Raw genomic sequence first — 22207 nt, forward strand, 5'->3', positions numbered from 1 at the left:
TCTCAACTAACTTTTCAATATGATATCTCATTTCCAACTGATGTTAACAGAGCCAAACTGAATCCCTGGCCTGGAAATCCTGAGAGAAGAACCAACAGCAAGGAAAAGTATTTTTTACTATTACAATAAAGACTGCTTCAAAAAAAAAAAAAAAAAAAAAAAGAGCAAGAGAGAGAACACCGCTCTTTTTGAAGGGTATGGCAAAATATCTGCAGGATGATGCTCTGCATCCAATTTTCAAGATACCATTAATGGCGGTAGGGTAAGATTAAGTCATTATGCTCTGCCAAACACTACGTGTGGGAGAGAAAACAGCAGATGTCCAGCCACTTAGGCCTATGCCTTGCGCACCAGACCGTGGTATGGAAATGCGTGTGGATATTTAATTGTTATTCAACTACAAGTTGCCTGGATTTATGAGTCTGGGAAGTGCATATGCTGCAGTGAGAAATGAGTGTTTATTAGCACAGTAGCTGTGCTGGCCTTTCACGCAGAGAGGCAAAGTGCCCCCGTCTATAGAAAATGGATTAAAAGGGGGCAGCGTACCACTCTCATTTCCCATTTACCTTTGTGAAGTGCAGCTGGATAAATGCCAATATATGGATACATTTCCATCGTGAACACTGAACAGCTTTTACTGCTGCTTGTCACAGATAATAAAAATGCAGCAGCTGTCCTCTTATCAAATCCCAATTTGGAGAAATGTATACCTAAATAAGGGACATAAACAGGATTTCTCCCTCAGGGACAGTTACATGGATACACGAGAATAAAGCTTTTAAGAGCTAGATATGGAAGATGGGACCATTGCCCTGTATTCAAGCATTTTTCTGGTGCTTGTTGCAGCAACCTGAACATGTCCTCTTTCCTCCTTGGTTCCCCTTCCTCTACTCTTACCCATGACAACATCCTCCTGGGCTCCTGCAGTCCTGTTCATTCCTTTCTCTGCCGTGTGGGCTGGCGCTGCTGCATGGCCTCCCTTCGCCAATCCAGCCAGCATCTTTGATCAGGCCATGTTCATCTTCTGCCCTTTTGAGGGAAGCACCACCTAGGAGGTGAAGTGGGAGGTTAGGCGTGGAATAGCAGTGAGGCATCCCCCAGCACACCCCAAATTTGCAACAAAAATCTGATGTCCGTACTTCTCCCACTCACTGCAGTTCCAGTCTCTGTTCTCAGAGTGTCCAATTCTTCTCCTTTCCTGGGCTGGTACATTTTTTACTGAATTCATTTTCTTCCAGTTTATCGAGCTGCATGAGCTCATCAAAGGGCCAGACAAGCACCAGACCTGTACAAAGAAAGCAGGAGGGCTGGGAGCAGAAGTGTCCTTTTGATACCAGCAGTCCATTAGATTTGGCTCAGCTGCCATGTGATATCACTCCCTAAGACTAGTCTCAACCGTGAAACAGGGAAGTTTGACTACACTGCTGAGAAGCCTTCAGACACTTCTTTTGCCTTTGCCATCCTTTGTTCTGTTCTTGAAAAACACAGGAAAAAATAATAATGAGGGCAGTTTTATAGTGACTTCCTTGACACCTCCTTTCTGCTCATCCTCCTCCTCTCCTGTTTCTGCCATTTACCCTTCCCAAAATCTTTCTGCTCTAATCCTCCATGCTCCTGGTGACCTTGTCCTACCATCTCATGAGCAGCTGTTGACCTCTAGAAATGCACTCCTGATCCAGGATCTTTTTCCTCGCAAACACAGGTCTCCTTTCTCAGGACAAGCATTCAAACAAACAAAAAAAAAAAGTATTACACAATCCACAAGACATGCGCATTACTCACCAAAACAATCATGGGTATCCTATTTCTGCAGCCCTGCCTCTCAGTGCTTGTTTCTTTCCAGTATCATACCAATGTACTAAAGCCAGGACCCAAAACCAACTGCGTATGTATAAACCTAAAGCCTGCAATGGAGGGGACTTATTTGTACAGCTACAGTAAGGATCAGAGGCAGCCTTACTGTGAAGGACAGAAGTATCTTGCTGTGTTTGTTTTGTGATGTGGTCTGATCATTTATACTGTTGAATTAATAAAAACAACGCGATAGAAGGTTTCCAAATGGAATCCATTGCTAACTGTCGTTCATTGCTCTATTCTTACAACACATACGTTAGGAAGTGTGCATTATTTGATAAATCAAGACATAAGAAACAAATAAATGCCTTTATATTGTAAGAAAAAAAGAACGTTTCTAGAAATACTGTAGAAACATTCACATCCTCTATTTCTGTCTTTTATAAAAGCCAGGCTGTGTCTTATTATCATCAAGGAAAAAGTAAACAAACGTAATTTAATCAGTTCTGTCTTTCATTGATTTGCATCAGCAAGAATAAAAGACAAAGGCAGAATGGAAAACAGCAGCTTTGTGCTAAAAGTTTGAATGCACAAAATGCTTCTTTCTCCAGCTGTCAAACATTAAAAAACGCTATGCATACCAGTAATAATAAAAGTGTCAAACAGTTGACCACAATGGGAATCACAATGCTTCATTAAAAGCTCTAAAGCAGAGTAGAAAAGCTTCCAGCCATTTGTGAAACAGAAGTAAATGCCAAGATACTTTCAAAAAGTGTCAGAAGATGCTTTCATCTAGTCTAGTCAGTCAGAAAAATATCTACTTGCTTATTTCAGCCTGGTCTTGGAGCTCACACTGATTCAGCAGTAACAGCTGTATGTGCCATTTGCTTTCCTGAGACGGGCATCTCTCAGTAAAACAGAAAAGGTTAATGTCCTTTCCAGTGATTAGGCCTTCATTCCATGTGGTGCAGGGATATAATCAGTAATACATAATTACATATGTAAATACAAAATGATTTGGAGAACCTAACCTATTTGTTCAGCTGACAGGCGATGTTGTGATAAGGAATTTCAGCAGACAGGATATTTATAGACCCTTTATCTCTATGTACAGTCAGAACTAAAATGTCAAACAATACTCCGAATGAAGGGTTGTTTCAGTTCAACTTTTCTCCATTGTTGCTTTTCCCTTTTTTTTTTTTTCTCCCTCTGTCTGGTTACTGCCTAAAACTTGGCAGTGAGAGAAAAAAGGGAATGTGACTCACACTGACAACTTCATTTGCTGTAAGAGACCTCAGTAATTGCTCTAACCCACTTACAGGAAAGCTACCCCTCCTCTTTCTCTCTTCCTCCACCCTTAGATAGACAGAGGCCATATTTGTAACAGGAGCAGCCTGGCTGATCTCAGAGGTCATGCTATTACTTATGAAGTAACCAGGCCTCTTTCTTTTCACTTTTCTTCTTCTGGATTCAAGTTAACCCCTCCCAAGAACTTAAAGCAGCTTCAGTTTAAGGGGCAGCTTCCTGCCACGGATTTCTCATGAAGCTAATAACCAGGGTTTCCAAAGGACTCACAGCTCAAACGCAGGAGGGTTGAAGTGGCTGCTCCCACGACAGGCACCAGCTTGGCAGCTAGCACCTCCGCTCCAGGATAAAGCTACCCAGGAGTCAAACAATTGTCGCCTTTTCCTTTTCTTATGGGATGGGGGCAGGGAATGGTAAATAGGAACAGGAGAAGAATCAGCACAGATGCCTATGCAGCACTCTACCAAAATATATTTTCATTTTTAATTACATAATCAACATAATGAGAGTGGCATTCGTAGTGAGGTGGCGGAACAGATGGCAAAGGCTTAGTTTTCAGCAAGACGTTAATTAACAACAACTCTGGTTTCTGCTAGAAAAGGGGGTTTGTTCTGCTTTAGCAGGGTTAAGATGGGTGCTTACTACACAGGACAAAACTCAGTTTCCAAACACAGAATTGTGATTTTTATATTATTTTTCCCTACATCCCTGTTGAAGTTTCCAGGATACTCTCTAAAATGCAGCAACATCCTACATGCAAGGCTATTAAAAAAACAGCACAAGTTTGTGTGCGTCCTAGCAGTAGCTTGGGATTCTCCTTGCGAACACTTTTGAATCTCTGTGGATATACAAAGAGGAAAGGTAAGAAGAGTTAATACAATTAAGTGAGAGAGCTTTGTGCAACTTAAACTGCAGGTGAAGTTTGTGTAATATACAGCAGCTTCACAGAGATATGGTTAAAGTTAAAGCTTTCTTAGATGCTCTACACGAAGTCCTCTCTCCTCTTTCCTCTGTTCCACATGCTTGGACTTAACATCTTCAGCACACTGGTGCAGCTCAGTTGGAAAGAGCTATCCCAAAGGGGACTGAAGCAGAAAGTAGCTATGAAAGATATTTATTAAAACCACAGGCAGAGAATACATCACCCAGACACAATGAATAGGGAAATAGCACATGCAGCCGAAAAGTCTAGCCTCTACTTTTTGTCTGATAAGCTGGCTGGACAGCCAGGCACACTGAACAGCCCACAAACATCCAGCTCTTCCCTCCCTGTGCTGCCAGGTGACGTGAGATTGCTTTTTCCTGCTTTGCATTCACCATCAGAGGCTCTCCAAAGTCACACGCCCAAGTCCTGCAGAGGCCTGTGGGCCACATTCCTCCGGGGATTACGTCCATCCCCAGCAGGAGAGAGGGAAGAGAGATGCAGGCCAAAAGGGATGGGCAAGCAGTGGGGAGGGAGGGGCTGAGGGGAGAGGGAAAAGGAGCTGGCTGTAGAGAACATGAAGATGAACATAGACAGGAGCTGGAGGACACTACTGGAGGAAAGGGAGAGGGAAACAGTCATATACTATAACAATATGATATAAAATAGGGCAACAGGGCATCTAGATTCATCCGCTGTGGAGCTTGGAAACAAGCCCATTATTCCTACGTCTCAACACTCATCACTGTGCTGCCAACAAATATCTAACAGCTGACAAGAAACATCTCTGCCCATTCTAGTGACATGCACATCTAGAAAGGATGCTTTTCCATTACTCCCACTTACTCTGTGCAGGCAGTAGATGGTTGTGGGTCTGTGCTGTAAGCTGAAAATCACGCCCCTACCCATTATCCAGGGGGAGTAAATGATATGACTGCAGGTAATTTTTTATTTTCTTTCAAATATGTGTGTTAAAAACATAGTTGGGAAGAGTTAAAAATTACATTACAAAAATATTGTGGTTATGAAGTCCAACACTAAAAAATGAGTATATGTCTGAACTAAGAATGTCTGTTCCACCTTTCACCAGCTACTTTAATTCAAAATGTCAGGCCAGGCTTCCATGCCATATTGCTCTCAGTCATAAGAAAATGCATCCTGACATCGTCATTGTTATACTGAGCATAACTAACCTGCAGAATTGTACATGATTTGGGCCTCCATCATTTCATGTTGTGTTAAACCAGAAATGGGCCACAGAGAGGAACTCAGTATCTTGCGTACATCAGATGGCAGAGATTCTTTGCAGGATGATTTTCAGGAGAAGTGCCAGATATCACCGAAACTGTGCTTAGGAGGTGCAAAGTAGAGGAAAGAAAAGAACACAAAAAAATTATATTCTTAGTGTCCTCCTTTCTCAGGGGTTAAGAGGGAGATGTGAGAATCAACAAAACTGCATTTGTACTTAAGGCTACTCTTTTGGGAGGAGAGAAGGGTGACTAAAACCACTTTGCAGATATTACATTTAAAAAAATAAAATCAACATAACAAGAAGTTAACTCTTCAAGCAAAAACAAAAAGAAAAGCAACCAACAGATGCACAGGCAAGCACTGACTTCAGTGGAGCTGCAAGGCTGAATTTGGCTTGAATTCTGTGAAGTACTTTCAAAGTAGGAGCATACTGCATACAAATGAGCGTTAAATAATTCGCATCATTAAGAGAGCTCTGAGCAGCTCATCTGGACTTTGAAAAAAGCTAAAGCAAATGTACATTGTTTGAATACCATTAGGGACAGTCATTAACTAGCATTAAGATATCTACAGTATCGACACTTAGTGCTGTAATAAGAGATCCATCCTCCTTTTCCAGGTTATTTTCTTTATTGATTTGTAGAATTTCTTATACGCAAGCTTTAAAGCATTGCAGAGCTCAGCAATTCATGTGGGAATACCCCATTAAAGAAATATACTATTACTTCTTTTTTATATTGCATCTTTTAATTTTGGTTTTATAGAAACATAATCCTGTTTATTTGGTGTAGATACCATAGACAATTTAAACATCAGTGTGTATCAAAGAAACAAAAGACACAAATAGGTAAATGGATTTATCCAGGGTGACACAGAAGGACGCAGTGTAACAGAAATAGACTAAAGGGTCTGGATGCCCAGTTTCCTGGTTTAACCATTTCACTCGATCAGCTCTAAGCAGAGCTGCTGTAGGACTAGGATAAACTATGGCCTCATACCATATCTCACATGCTTGAACTCATGTTTCAGAAGTAGCAGGGGGAGGACAGAACAGGTCAGGTGAAGAACACAAGTTGTGCAAAGAACCAAAGGTACAATATAGTTTAACACAGTTGAAGGTAATCAAGTGCCGGAGCCGCAGGAGTTGACGAGTGATGGAATACTGAGAGCTAAATATGTGCAGCAAAGTGCATAGCGGGAGGCAGGGGCAGGCAACAGCCTACAGGCAGTTGAAGGGGAGCTGGAAGGAATCTTTAATGAAGGCAGAAATCGTTCTGGGTGACTCAGAATATTGGTATTCACAAAGAGAATTGAGAACAGGCAAAAATAAATAAAGCTGAAAGCAAAATCCAAAGGCCAAATCCCTTTCAATAGTCAGAACACTGATATAATCTGAGCAACCAAACAACAGGTCCTTGTGAAAACCTCTCGCTGGCTACTTCCTGCACCCCAGCCTCTCTCCACGGCTGGCAATGGCTGCAAGCAGCTCCCACTGCCCAAACCAGGGAGCTTTGCAGGCTGCTGTTGTACTGACACCATTTTTCTTGTAAAACACAGCCCCGGTGGTCTTTCCTCCACACCCCCAGCCCTTGGCTTCCCTGTGACATCTCAACTAGCGCATTGTGTAACCTCACAAACTTCCCCTGAGCAGCTCAGCTCAGCTTTCATTTGCTGCCAGCTTTTGTACATGTCACAGGCACACATATCGGTCACTGACGGATTCAAAGTCGCGGCAGTTTTATTTCTGCAGGGGTTTATGCTAGCCAGCTTCCAGATCCTGCTGCCATCAACCCAAATGTACGCAGGCAGCTTTTAACTAAAAATCCAAGTTCTACAAGTTTTACAGTGAAGACTGAAAACGAGAATAGTTCCAATTTTTTATACACGTGTGATGGCTTTTTGCTTTTCTTTTTTAATTTTTCATTAAAGAGTAGTCAAAGAAGTTACAGTTACGTATATTGGAACTGAGATCAGTAAGACTGAAGAACAGGAAAGACTTCCTGACAGTAAGATCTATTAGTCAATGGAGTAGTCTCCCAAAGGAGGCAATGGGAGCACAAGAAGTGCTTTAGCAGAGCCAGTATTAAGTGCTCCAAGTGATGCAGCCAACTCCTCAAGGACTGCCATGAGCCACAGGGCCTTCAGCAATGCCGGATGCCTGCCATTAGCCTGCTAATGCACATCCTGGCTTGGCCGATTGCTGTTTGGGAATAGCTCATTGACTTAAAATTTCATTAACAAGAAAATATTAGAAGACAATTTTCTAATGGTAGGGGCAGGCCTTTGCAACGTATCTTCCCATTGCAAAAGGTGATTATTAGTAGGGGGAAGAAATTAACAGTTTTAATTAGTATTTGTATTAGGATTTATTCATTAACTTTTCCTTAAACTACTTCAAAGTAAAAAATACTAAATTGCTTGGATCCCCTCTGTCTCTTTTACCTTGCAGAAAACAGTCACTTTCCGATCTGTTGCTAGCATTACTAAATAAATGAAAAAGTAAAAGCCACTAGTTAAAGGGCCTTAAGGTTGAGAATACAGATCCATAATTTCTTTACCTTAGAAGGCAGACAAAAACAAGACACAAACTGAGATGCTAAAATCGAGGCAAAAACCAACCCTATAAACATTTCCAGGAGCAACAACATAATGGGGGGAAAAAAATAGATTAAACTATTTTTTCAAAGGTTTTACTGTCAGTCCAAAACCAAGCACTTGAAATGCTTTCTTCATAATCTTCTGGTTAGTATACACTGCACTGTGTAGCAGGAACATTGTTTCGATGGTTCAGCAGGTAACTTCCAAGCACGCAGTATTTAGACCTCAAATGTAACCTTAATATTTAACGTCTGGAGTTTGATGTTTACTTCAGAATCCTCATCAATCACCAGTACAGGCAATCAGCTTTAGATCTGTAGCAAGAGGAAGGTCTGTCCATGTGTGATTTGATATTTCTAACATAGTGAAGAGATGAAAATCCATTGAAGGGTGGGACAGAGAGAAGGCAAGGATTACTTTTTGTTTTTAAAAGCAGACTCACCAGTGCAACAACAAAGCCTGCCTACACTGTTGAATTTGACCTTTGCCTCAACGGCAACGTTTCGTTTCTTCAGAAAGATAGGAGACTTCAGGTGACTGGTACGATAGAAAGGGGGAATTGGCAGAGCCATTTCAGCATCTAATTCATTCTCCTGTCTAGAGTCCCTCAATAGCAGGGGTTCAACAGGAGCAGTGCTAAAGCAGCTGTGCTCCAGGGAGGCTTTTAAGAGCCAACACTAAGGACACTGTACCTTTAAAGACCAGTGACATTTGGCCAGTTAAGTCTGTCAGGAAAAACTCTTGACTGCGTTCAGGCTTCACCCCATGCCAGTCATTCCAGCTGCTGGAACAGTTGTGTGGAATTAGCTGCATCAACGGAAAGCAATTGGGTGAAATATCTGATGTCTGTGGCCCAATTCACGTTACCTGCGCCTGTCTGTAACCCAACATTTAGATCCATCATTAGCAGCTTGGCTTAATTATAACTTAGAACTTCTTCAAGCATAGACTTTGCACGAGATTTTAAAAGACTATAATTAATTATACAGAAAGCCTGAAGTGCCTTCTAGTCCATTGTTAAAAATATTTTTCCTTTCCCTACACTGACACCAGAACTTGGTTTTGTAAAGGAACTGGGCTGTAGACTAAAAGAGAGGTATCTCTTACAGCCTGATAAACACACAGAGAAATACTTTTTATGTCTTATATAAAGAGAAACAAGGCTTCAGATTTTTTTAATCTCGACTAAGTTGCAAAAAGAAATATTATTCTAACCTGTACTTGTTTAGTCCCACTCTTTATATTAATTACTTCTTTCCTGCCTCCCATGTAAAACGCTTTTTGCACTCTCCCTAAATTACTGCTGAAGGCCATTGTCAGAGATCTGGTATTGGACAGTTGTACCCCAGACTGAACCAACCACTTGAATTTTAACCAGGAAAAAGCAAAACATAGAATTAGTGCCAGAAACACTGCAAGTTCTTAAAAGATACAGGGAGGGAAGGAGGGAAGGAGGGAAGGAGGGAAGGAGGGAAGGAGGGAAGGAGGGAAGGAGGGAAGGAGGGAAGGAGGGAAGGAGGGAAGGAGGGAAGGAGGGAAGGAGGGAAGGAGGGAATTATCATGCAAAGAAATTTTTCCCACTCAGCTTTCCAGTGCCTACCTGCAAGATGAAAATATTACGGGAATGAGACAATATGCAGAGGGCTCTTTTGAACCATTTGTGGCAATGGGCAGCATCACGGATCTTTTCCTATTGCTTTTTGTTTTGCTTTGGCCGAAGGAAAGAGGGAGCCCTCTAGGGGTAGAAACACAAAGCCCTGAAGGAGTATTCAGACACCTGCAGAATCATCTGCCTTTTCCATACCGAGACCCTCCTGCCTTACCTTGAAATAGGAGCAGTTTCCTGCCGTGTGCAAGGGCTCAGAAGCTGAAGGTCTACGCAGAAAAATCAGGCTGGGTAGAAGAAGGTCACAGGCTCTTTCCTGGAAGTGCTTACTCTGCAGCCTAGAATATGATGTGGGAAGTAAGTCTCGTCTCTATTGTTTGTGCAACCTTTTTCAGGGAACATCACCAAACTGCAGACTGAAGTACTGTAGCTAGTCTGGCCCACCACAACATAGCTAGAATTTTTTTCTTTTAGGCTATGCAAAAGAGTTGTTTTTGCCTTACTATATGCCTCAAGCATACAGTGAACTCTTGTATAAAATGAGCAGGTTTATGTTTGTCAAGGCATGTTCAAAATATTTCTTTCCAAGAGCTACTTCTATTTGAAGGCTAGATAACAGCTGCACCGTTTAAACATTTAAATATTTTCTCATTCTAATGAGAACTTAAGATTCTTTCCAAACAGCTCAACATAACATGAGAATGTGACAAACCTAAACTTCAAAACATTTTAACTCCAGTAAAAAAAAGACCAAAACCAAAACACAAGTATCAAAAAGCCTCCAACAAGATATTAAGAATTAGTTGTAATGCAACAGGTAACAGATTTTGTTGGATATTCAAAACAGAAAAGTTCAAGAACAGCTTAACACTGAAAAAACAAGTTGGGTTTTTTTATATAAGGGATGTTGACTGTAAGACATCTGCACAGTTACATGTGCAAAACTGCATTATCAGTTTGGTGAAACAGGTAAAAACCCATTACAGTCTCTATACATATTTTACAAGCAATTTTCTGCATGACATATTCAAGGTTATACTTGACATGAAAGCCTGTAATCTACGTTAGTGCTACTTGAATAGCAAACTTGATCTAGATGCAGAAAATGTTTTGTCTGGCCCTTGCCAGAGACATGTGAAGTCTGCATTACTAGAGGAGAGCCCATATTTCTTAAATTTCTCCTAGTCTCTGAAGAAGCACTTCTGCTCACTCCATTTCGCAGTGTAGAGGACAGGAATTTCCAGACTGATGTGACAGAGCTGAAAAATTCATTTCTGCATAGCAACTCCTAGTAAAGTTTCCTAGAGAACCTGGATGAAACCAGAAAATACTAGTCAAGGTAAACTGAGCAGCGCTGCAAGGATTAAATAGCCCTCATTTGTGCTGTAGCAGTCACTAATTCAGGCTGAAACAGAAACATCATCACCACTCTTTATTTCATGACTTTCTACAGTCTAGGAAACGAGCAGCTACAAATTTCACAGCACGTTGTCTGCAAAGAAACATATACCAAATGGGTGTGGTTAAACAGGACATGGAAGTTTTGTTATTCCTTGCTCAAACGATTGAGGTGGATAATGCTTCTGTGTCATGAACCCCATCAATGGCATCTCAGTTTAGCTTCATGCAGCTTTAAATCAAAGTTTTACATTCTTTTCCATGGGCTTATTGATTGTGTCTTGCTCAAACCCACAAGCAACAGAGACTGCAGATGACTGATATCGCAGAGCAGAAGGTTGGCTATGAGCCCCATGTTGAACACATGGTCTACTGGAGATTTGCTAGATGAAAAAGAAAACATTCATGAGTAAGAGAGCACAGCCAACAAGAATCAGAAACGTCTGGATCTCACCTCCTACTAATCAGGAGACAGTACAGCCAATGTTGGACACCAGCAAGGAGAAACAGTAGCCACATCCAGTCCTGTTCTCTACTGCAGCTGGAATGGGCTCAGGTCATCTATAGGAAGAGGGCACGCTTTGTTAGGAAGTACCAAAGATGCCTACAAGACACTGGAATGATTTTGTTTGGCTCTGCGTTGTTATCAGCAAAGAGTTGCTGTAGTTGCCTTTGGATTGTGGAGTTACCTGGATGATGGATTCCCACAGTTGCTTTAAACAATCACGAAAGAACAGCAGCAGTTAGCTGTTATGCTCCCTGGTGCACCAAGTGAATCACAGGCTAGGAAACTGCTGCTAAACCTAGTCAAGCAAATCCCCAACCGACACTTTTCTGAGAATTTGCTACTTTTCAAGAGATTATTACAAGTGACTTTTCACCCCTGGAATTCTTACTGTTAAAAAAACCCCCCAAAAACTACAACAAACCTAAACCAACAAAACATTTAGAACCATGAAATAGAAGATATTTTCAAGAGATTTGAGGTTTGATCTGAAGTAGGTTCAAGTATGCCCACAGCATCTTGAACAGAATCTACCTGATGATTGATTATGGTTATCCTTATTTTTGTATTTCAAAAAATGCCTTATCTGCTTCCCTCTGATGCAGCATCCTGGGCTCTTACTAGGTTTTTATTTTTCTTCTTCACTAGGATAAATACAATAGCATTACGACAAACTGCCTAAAAGACTGTATCTCTCTGATTCCGAAGACTGTTAAAGCTTGCTTTATGTTGAGTCTCTTTAACTCTGTCCTACTCTCCTTACATCTTCCTTTCTTGATGACAGGAACACCAGCATTTCAGAAACAATGACACAGATTAGCTTAACTTTCAAGCCATACTTATATTTTGAAAGTTACCATCCTTAAAACTTCCATGTTCTGTAGTAAATTAACTCTAAGGTACTCCAAGAATTCACTGTCCATCCTTCCACTTCAGTGGCTAAAGACCACTTCTTTAACAAGTATGCAAGTAAACAACAATTTATCACAATCTCTGCTGCAACAGGGTCTTTCAGATCGTTATCCCATGACTGTAAGACATTAGGTAGTATGCCAAACTTAACTTGCATTATTACTGTTGTTAGCTGGTAAAAAGAATGAAAGAAAACTTAGATCAAGGAACAAATAAGAGGCAGGCAGTCCATTTCTAAGATGATTTTAGTGACATCATCTTTCCAAGTGTGCTCCGTGATCCCTAGGATTGTTTCCTTCTAGTGCTTCCACTGGTCTCTTTTCCCAGAAAGGCCCTATGGAAGAAGGTAAGATTTGGTGACAGGGTGACCACTCAAAAATGTGCAATATGACCACTGTGGATCCAGATACTTGAAGTATTAGAACAAAAAATACATTTAAGAAAAGCAACAAACAATGCTTCGAATCACTATACTTTATTAATACTTCAGAAACATCAGATCCTACTGTGGAGACTTCTTATCCCCACCTGTTTCCAATCACTGCTTTGAAACAACTTCTTGCAATATGCAAATAGATACATGAGGCACTGTGTGAATACAAAGAGACAATACAAAAAAACCCCAACAATTAAACCTCATGCAACACATACATAGATATATATAAAAAAATATGGTAATGTAGCATAATAAACACAAGCACTATTAGAACAATCCGTGTAAATGAATGTACAATATGCATAGCATTTAATGATCAATGACAACAGGTTTCTGACCTGTGCACAAAACCAGTCAGCTTAAATAAGAGTTTTAAGATACTAGATAACTGGTTAAGCCACAGCTTATAAAACCTGGTGTACTACAACTTTTCTGCTCAGGGTCACAAGTGCAGATTAGCATACAAAATAAATAAGGACTACGATTCTACAACACTTGGCTAACAGCTCATGTTTCAAAGTCACTGGCCCTCTTACTTTCATTCAAGGTTCATTAGCCAACACAGTGGCAAGAAATGTGCCTAAAGCAACAGTTCTGCTCTTGCACTATTTTAATACTGATAAGAACACATATTTTTAAGTTAGCAGGAGTAGTTACAGAGGTCTAACTTACCACTAAATAAGCACAGGATTGAAGTTATTGTACAGAGCAGACACTGAAGAATTACACCGGCCGAGAGGTTGATTAACCACATGGTATGCTGCAGTTACCGACCTGTCTATTCGGTCAACTAGGGTAAGAAAGAGAGAGGACTGAAGAGGTGAAGGAAGTCAGAAGGCTTTTTTCCCCACTCTAAACAGTGCCAATGTTTGAAAACACAGTCTGCAGGAACAAGGAACTACAGAGACAAGTATATTTCTGAAGTCCTGTATTCAGGATGAGAGCTACTGGTACCTGAAATAAGCTTAAGTATTCCTATGGAATAACATGCAAATGACCGGATTTTCTTCTTACACATCCAATACTGGTCAATGCCAAAGACACAACAGTTGTTGTAGTCTCTTATCTTCCTAGCTGACATGGTACTTTCTACACTCTTGGTGTTACAGGCCTCCAAAGATCAGACCACATTCAGTATGAATACAGACAAAATTAAAATTATCAAGTTGCAACTAAACTGACTTTACAGCCAATGGAGTTTGCAGTCTAAGAAGCAGCATTTTGGGTAGGGGGTTGACAATATAAACGGACATAAATGACAGAAGAAAAAGAAAACTGGGAAGAGAGTAAGGAGGAGACAGAGCAGGACTGACTTTCAGAAGAGGAAGATAAAAGTAGTTAAGTAAGTTAAAAGTATTTAAAGTTAAAACTTTATACTGGCCTTTTTTTTTCCAGTATAAAGTTTTAACCCCCATCAAAACAAACATCTTGCTATTGTTAAACACACTGAAAGAAGAGAAAAAAAAAAAAAGAAAAAGAAAGGACAGCATTAATCATCCAGCATTAAGCAGAATGCCTTTTAACAAAGTTAGAAAAGACAACATGAAAAAGAGGAAATCATAGTATTTCATTGCCCTGAGAAGGTCCCCATAGGATCTCTCTAGTTTCATAGCTATTATCTCTTGATGCTTAGACGTCCAAAAGGAACCATCACTCCTCAGATAAAAGAATAAATACATCCTGCAGGGAGTGATGGTCACACCTTCCAGCTCCATTTGCCAAAGCAACAAACCTTCCACATGCCTAACTGTATTGCCACACAAATGATAATAACTTCAAGAAGTGATCCACTAGGTCAGGAAAGGCTGATGAAGTTCTTGCGCATGGAAATCCAGAACCATTTAATCATTAGTAAACTCAGTACTTGCTATATTAATATCTCCTGGAAATTAGTAATCAGGCTTAATAGTTGAAAGTTCAATAATCATAATCTAACTAGTCACAAAGCCCAGCTACATTCAGCTCCTTGGAAAGTTAAATATATCTTCTCTCTTCAGACTAAAAAGCACATATCAACAAGACATGAAACCCCGACTGAGAGGAGTTTGTTAACAAAATAAAGCAGACATTACAAAGCAGCCAAATTCATTTGCTTAAAACAGTGGTTTTAAGCTGACAGTACACTGCCAACTCTTCTAGGTTGCTTTTTTTAATTCCATTGTTTGCATTCCAAGAAGCTTGAAAACATTTCTTTTCCTATTGATTTTGTCCTCTTCTGTTTGACAAAAGCTGCATCTTGCTAAATTTTCTGTGCTGCCAACACAGCTGGCTTTTGTTTATTTTTGTGTGCACCAGCAGCAGCACGCACAGCTTGGAAAACACATTAAACTAGTGACACTGAACAGCTCGTGGGGAAGGCTTGTGAGTGTTCAGCCTCTGATGGGTCACACCAAAATAAAGGTTTAAGTGATTCTCTGTAAGATTTTGGTTTCCTGTTGTATTCAGAGATAAGGATATCACAGGAGCCTACCAGCTCATTTTAAGGTAGTATTTTAAGAAGTGTCTATTAGAGATAGGTGTTCAGGTCCAGTCACTCCCTCATGTCTCCATTTGATTACTTCTCAGCTGACATGACTGATATCAGTAGAAATAACTTTAGATAAAGTAAAATCCAATAAATACATTAAAAATAAACCAAAACATATGCAGAAAGTGTCTGGCTTAGCTCTTAGAGCTGTCAACGCTGCAAAACAAATACTCAACAGGGCTGACTTTTAGCAGCTCGATTTAGGAAAGCAGGGAGGACTAGCCTCTTGGTTTTAGTGCTGTCAGTTTTAAAGGTTATGACTAGCTTGGCAGAAAACCGATTGCTTTCCAGCACAACTACTCAAATGCAACCAGACCTGCTATAAACGTGTGTTTACAGAATACATAACTTAGCGTATATTGGGAAGTTTTGCACTCATTTGAAAGATCATTTTTCTTCTTCTCCAACCCTTCCTGAATGACATTTTGTCCATCAGGAGTTGTTTGCTCCTCAAGAAGGGGGAACGGACCATTACTTCCTGGTAGGATTTTGTCTGACGGCACAGGCCGAATTGTAAAAGGGACAGTAATAGAACTAAGCAGGGAAATTTAATTCAGGCTTAACTACAGCTAAATTATATATGAATCATCTGCAATCTGCTCTGTTGTGGCTAACATCCCCCCACCTTCTCCCTAAAGCATTTGCTTGATACTTCAGTATTATAAGAATAGAAATAGATTGTGTCTGGTGCTGTGCATTAAGTACCTGCATCCACAGGAATATGAGTAATTTAATCAACAGAGTCTCACTTACACAAAGAGTAGAGCTGCAATCTTAATTTAGACTTTAAACTGCTCAACTAACTATCTATGCCCTTTATAGATTGAGGGTATTTGGTGCAGCGCCATTTAGAAATATCTGTGTTCCTCAGCCACTTGTTTTGGAAGCACCTTTTTGTTAGTTTTTAAAGGATTGCCTGGGAGGGAAGTTTCAACCCCAAACAGCTGCTTTAAGCTATCAGCTGAAAATGGGTTTTCCAGTGCAGACTGCCAACTTATCTCCAGAATTCGGAAAGCAAGAGAAGCACTTTTCCCAACATCCAACAAAAAAATGGAAATTTTAGTGGCTTTTTATGACAGAAAGCTAATAGCACTGGAAATGCTTTTAAAAAGAGCAGTATCTCATCTGACTTTGAATTCAGATAAGTGTCTATTAAATGCTATTAAAGTCATCACTGTGATTAACACTATTCAACTGCCAACTCTGCTGTAACCACTCCGTGCCCAATTACTCATCTTGTGAGAGCTCACCAGCCGTATCGATTCATTAACACACTTCATGGCATTTACTCATGGCAGCGGTTGCACAGTGACCAGGAGCTGCATATACTGAATGCTCCCTCCTAGCACCACCCTACACATAAGGATGTTTAGAAAAATACATTTAGTAGCATTAGCTTCCAAGACAGTATTAAGGGGTCACAGTAAGTCACCCTGGATGCTTTTACTGTGATTCCTTCCTTGGCTGTTTAAAGACATAGTTACCACATCTGAGTTTTGCCTTTTTAATGGGTGTGTTTCTAATTCTTTCAAGCACTGGTATTTCACTCTAAAGAACTGACATTTGTAGCTCTATTTTCCAGCCCACTTCCTTTTTAAAATAGGCATTAATAATACTTAAATGCATTCCTGTCTCTCTCTTTCACTCCTCCATCACTCACAGGGTAGATTTTACTTAATCTCCCTCTGTTCTAAAAATTTTCCAGCATTTCTATCCTCTGTATTCTCAAAAAAATCCCAAAACCAACCCCACAACAAATGTAATTTGTAAAATTGTAATCTTGTCTATGTCAGACCCAGAATACTTCACTGGTTTAGGTATGTTTCTTTCTAGGAGAGGGTGGGGTAGGGAAAGAAAGGTAGAAGTATGAATTACCCATAAGCAAAAGAGATGTTGGATACCCACTAAGCAGAATGACTAAAGCTAGTTTTCAATCAAGCACAATACAAGAATTTAAGTGCACTCAGTTTTAAAAATGCAGTCTCCTTTAAGGAGCAATTTTTCTGATGCTGGGTGCTAAAATGCAGCAGCAGACATCCATTTGGAGTCTAGTAAAATATGAAAATACTTTCATTTTCATTCAACATTTGTCTTGAATCCTTCAGCTAACTTCTACAGGTTCAAAGATTTTGGATAGACTCAAGAATTGGTTTTGTTGCAAGCCCATCAGAAAGACAACAAGGAAACAGGCAAATTAGTCATTTTGTCATTAGTCATTTGACATTGCTTAACAAGTGTTAATATATTGTAGGTGACACTGGGAAGGCCCAGAGAGGCAAGAGCGTTCTCTCACCCAAATTACATATTATTTGTAACCAAAGGAGGGAAGGAAAATAGAACAGAACAGCCACCACCACAAATCCAAGAAGTTTTAAGAGGAAAGATAAGAAAAGCTAATGTAGCAGATTAGTACTGTAAATTCAAAACATAGCACCATTCCATATTTTGGACTATTCAGTGCAACTTTATACCTTCTGCTAGAGCTCTCCTCTCTCCTCACCACCCATACTAGTGACACTTCTTGTAACTATTATGCATTACAGCGGGTGGCTTCTAAAAGTGGTATCAAAGTCACAAGTGAAACAAAAATTGCAGGTTGCCTTGCCATCCCAAGGATAAGGCCATCCTGATGACCATTTTCAACAGAATTTTAAAAGTGCACTTCTAAAATCCATACTTGCATCCCATGTCATACTTCCGCTACTGATTTAACATCAAAATGTTGGCTTTTCAGTTTAAAAAGGCAAAAAAGTAGTTTCCCTAGGTTTTGATCAGGCTGTCAAGAATAGAATAAGACATCTCCAAAACCAATTTTCCCCCCAAACAGTATTTTGAATTTTACTGTAGATGACACATTAAGACGTATTTATTCCACCGATGGGATACAAGCTGCCACTTTTGAGCCAGTTACAACTCCTATAGACCCGACCAGCCTTTTCAAAGCTAGTAAGAAGTCTCTGAAAATAAGAGATTTTTTTAATCCCTGCTGAAATCTGTATGAGTTCCTAAACGCTATTCCTATCCACTTACATCTCAAAGAAATGAGGCACTAGGTCATTCTAAATGAAAACATCTATATAAGGGAACAGCTTCTCAGAATGCAGAATTTCTTCCCAAGAGCACAGCTTGAGAATTAAATTTTTTAATTACCACAGACAGCTTTCTAAAGGCCCATTTTACTCAGCTCCCATTAAAAAAATCTATCAAATTTTAAACAAAAAAGGATATTCTCGCATAGCTGAATATCCATGGAAAAAGACTTAAGACTTTGTTTCCTCTGCCCAAAAAAGGTTGAAATAAAAGGATTGTTACAAAGAATTTGGCTTGTTCAGTGTCCTCCGTGTTTCAGAAAATTTGGCAAATTTCAGAAACTAAACCATACTATGAACTTACCACATTTCACACCTCCCTTCATGAACACAATAGCTTCCCCCTCTCCTGATAAACCTCAGATAGCAGTGAAATCAAACAATTCTGTATGATTCTTACTATATTAATAATGAGAACTGTTTCCAAGACACGAAGAGGCAGTAGTGGTCATCAGAATTTAGCATGACACTGAAGAGCTGGGTTAGAAATCAAGAGATGGTAAACACAAAGGGATTACTACACAAGTCTAAAGGCTTCCTTAACAGAAGTAGGTTCTCTACACCTACCCTCCCGGGTTGCCACCACAGAAAGCCTTCCTGACATATTTTAGGACAGCAAAATGTGGGATGGAAAAGCGCTTGCAACCTTCTCAGAGGAAAAGCTGCTGCTGTTGCACAGCAAAACAAGGAAGTCACTGTCTGAGTTGCTATGTAATGAGATGGTAGCTCACTGAGGAGTTTCCCTGTTAAACTGTATGATCATCAATAGTAATCCAGCAAAAAATTCACGTTGCTCAGGTAACTGCATTGCCCCACACAAAACGATTCAGAGACGCTATGGACGTAAACAGTGCTGCTGTGTTTTTCCTTTTAGCCATCTCAACTCTTTTACCTGAATTTCATCCCTAAGCAACGTTAATGTTCAACACATTTTAATCAACAGGACTGACATATTGCAATGCCATGTGCTTCTAAATTAGGCATACAATCTTGCTGCCAGATGTAAAGCACTTCTTGTTTAGATACAGAAATTACCAACACATTTACCACTGAGCCTTCAGATCCTGTTGAGTCCTGCTAGCTAGGCTAGCAAGGCAAGACAAAACACATCAAGAGGCTGTAGCATGTACTGGATATAACAGTCACACAACATACACATTCATTAAGATTCTTTCATCCTCACCTTAGCTTCACATCTCCTTAGAAAGTTATTTAGGCCCCAAAAGTCTATTAATCAAAAACTGTTACTAAACTGTTTCTAGTTTGTATTACTAAATTTTCTCACGAAGGTCAGAAGTGCATTTGTTTTTAAATGAAAGTCATGACGACTTAGATTGTTACTTTACGATTAACTAAATAGAGCTTTTTGCATGGGGCAGGGGGTAAGTCACAGTAAGTATTGTGAAGCTTTTAACTACAAGCCACAAGATTTGGCAACAATGAAAGAGATGTTTCCTTGAAACCGAGTTTCCACTAAAATCATTCACAAAAATGAAACATTTAAGTGCATTAAACATTAGTATTAATGAAATAAAAAAGTCACATCTTAAAAACACTATAAGCGGGCTCACCAGGACATGGCAGGAAGCCAGCAATCCTTGGGTGAAATATTTAAGGCACTTGAGGGTAGTCAGTTTTTAAAACCAGATAATAAAGACACAGCCACTTTAAAATTCTAATTTAAATAAAAACCACAACAAAATAAAGTAACACTGCAAAAAATTCCTCCAACTGTAAAGTTCAGTAAATAAACACTTAGAATAAAAATAAAATTCTCATTTGTTATAGTACACAAAAAAGTGGCAGAAACACAGCATATTTAACTGCTAGAGCATACATACTGTAAAGACCTCTCTCAAATACAACAATAAGGGTCCTTTCTTTTCAGGTTGCCAAACAGCCAATAAAGCATGTTTGTAAGGGAGAAATAATCCAGTGCAGTTAAATATTGGATTCCAGTTTATAAGCCAGAGCATCCCAGAAAGCAGCTGATTTTGTATCACTTTGCCTGGGATATTTCTTATCAGCTTTCTTGCTATTTTTCTGGAGCATTCAGTTTCATTTTCTCCTCTCCATACACACAAAATTAAATGTCTCTGTTTGAATAAAGAGGCCGCATCATTCTTGTAATATTGTCTTTGGTACAAAACAAAAGCAACTTACAGAGCATAATGGTGTCACCCAGTCTCTCACACACCAAGCCTGTTCCTACAGACCACACACAGTAAGAAGGTTTTCTGTGATGGTGACATCTTCTCTCCTCCCAATCTCCAAAGTAACATCACAATTAAATACAACATACATCATTCTTTTTAAGCACTAATTTAAATTTTCACTCAGAATTCACAAACGGGTATTCTCACCCATTAGCTTATACATATTATGGTTTCTTACCACTTCCAGGGCAGAGGGATATGACCAGCAGCCCTGGGACACACTTCAGAAGTCTGCTCCCAGAGACGAAATAGCTGTACAAAACCCCACATCTGCTCAGTGTTTTTTGAGGGGAGGGGGAAGTAAGGGAAAGACAAATGGGAACTCAGTAAAAAGAGTCTTGCCTTTCTGCTAGATGTCTGTCCATTTGTCATTTTTTTCCTGACACATTTTGCCTACTGCATTAGAGGCTTCTTCAGCGGAAAGTAGTTCCTTACATGAACTTATTTGAATGTTCTGGATTAAGCAGATTTTGTCACTGTGTGGCTGCTGCCTCACAGCTGAGGAAATTAAAGGGTGAGCTCCGAGTATCATCACCAGCCCCAAGGCTCTTAGGGTCTCTGAGACAGTCTGCCAAGATGTCCTGAGGATCCCTCAAGAACACCACGAGAACAGTGATGTTATCACTGGATCCGTTCTCCTTTGCAGCAGCCACCAGTCTTTCGGCCGCTTTGAGACCCACTCCTTTGGTTTCCATTAAATGATCTAGGACCAAGTCTACAACCTCATATGGCTTGATAGCATCAAAGAATCCATCACAGGCTAGGAGCAAGTAATCTTCAGAACCAGTCAGCTCAAATGAATCTCCATCTGCATCACCAGAGATGTAGGGTTTCTGACATATGTCACCTAAGACAAACAATCAAAACAAAGGCTTTATTACTTCAAATGTGAACAGTTACTTCTTCACCCACCCATTGCTTTTACCATCCTCAAGGACAGTCAGATCATATTCCAGAGGTACCTGATGCAGGACAAGAGTAGTGGAAAGTTATGGAATAAGCATGGGAGTCCTTCGTTTCTTTAAGAACACTTGGAACCTGCCTAAATCCAGTGGGTTTCCAAGGAGTTTAATTCACACTTTCCTAATTTTGCAGGGAAAATAAGGAAATTCTTTCAAAAGTTTTTTTCTCTCTGAAATGTATTTGTGCAAGGAGATAGTCAGACCTTCATTCTTCAGGTGTGTCTCTTGTACAGCCTTCAGAATGCTATGAAAATAAGATTTTTCTTAGCTATCCAGACATGCAGCACAATGCCATAAGAATCTGCTCATTGTGTTTAGTTCATCAGTTTCATATGGACATACTTATTAAACATGGGTTGCTATTGATTCAGATAGACAAATTTATACTAATTTGCTTCCACTGGTACAATTATCTACTGTACTTGCCCAGGGTCTTTTCTCTTTTTGCCCTAATTGGCGAGTAGCAAAGTAAGCTCATTTAATAAGATTCTGGAACATTACAATTTAAGTGCCCTAAATTGCTGGGTATGTGTAGTCTGAAGGAGGATGCAGCAATGTGACTTAAGAACTACAGTGAGGAGAAAGATATATTAATATTAAAGTGGACAAAAAAAACCCACAAAGGAGACATTCAGACACACAAAGAAGGCTAGATAAACATTTATTACTTCCTCCACTTTTACAAA

The 22207-nt window shown here is 39.9% G+C and overlaps 1 protein-coding gene across 2 annotated transcripts in view; it reads right to left on the minus strand.

The window, feature by feature from the left end:
- Window positions 1-12750: 12750 nt before the first annotated feature.
- The window catches only part of PPM1F (protein phosphatase, Mg2+/Mn2+ dependent 1F), a 28256-nt gene continuing 18799 nt past the window's right edge, over window positions 12751-22207 (minus strand). For both annotated transcript variants that reach the window (XM_074844006.1, XM_074844005.1), the window contains exon 7: window positions 12751-21406. In XM_074844006.1, coding sequence (XP_074700107.1) covers window positions 21033-21406 — 374 coding nt within the window. In that variant the 3' untranslated portion in view covers window positions 12751-21032. The remainder of the gene's footprint in view (window positions 21407-22207) is intronic.

The sequence above is a fragment of the Strix aluco genome, chromosome 18 (assembly GCF_031877795.1).
Source record: "Strix aluco isolate bStrAlu1 chromosome 18, bStrAlu1.hap1, whole genome shotgun sequence".
NCBI classification, from domain to species: domain Eukaryota; kingdom Metazoa; phylum Chordata; class Aves; order Strigiformes; family Strigidae; genus Strix; species Strix aluco.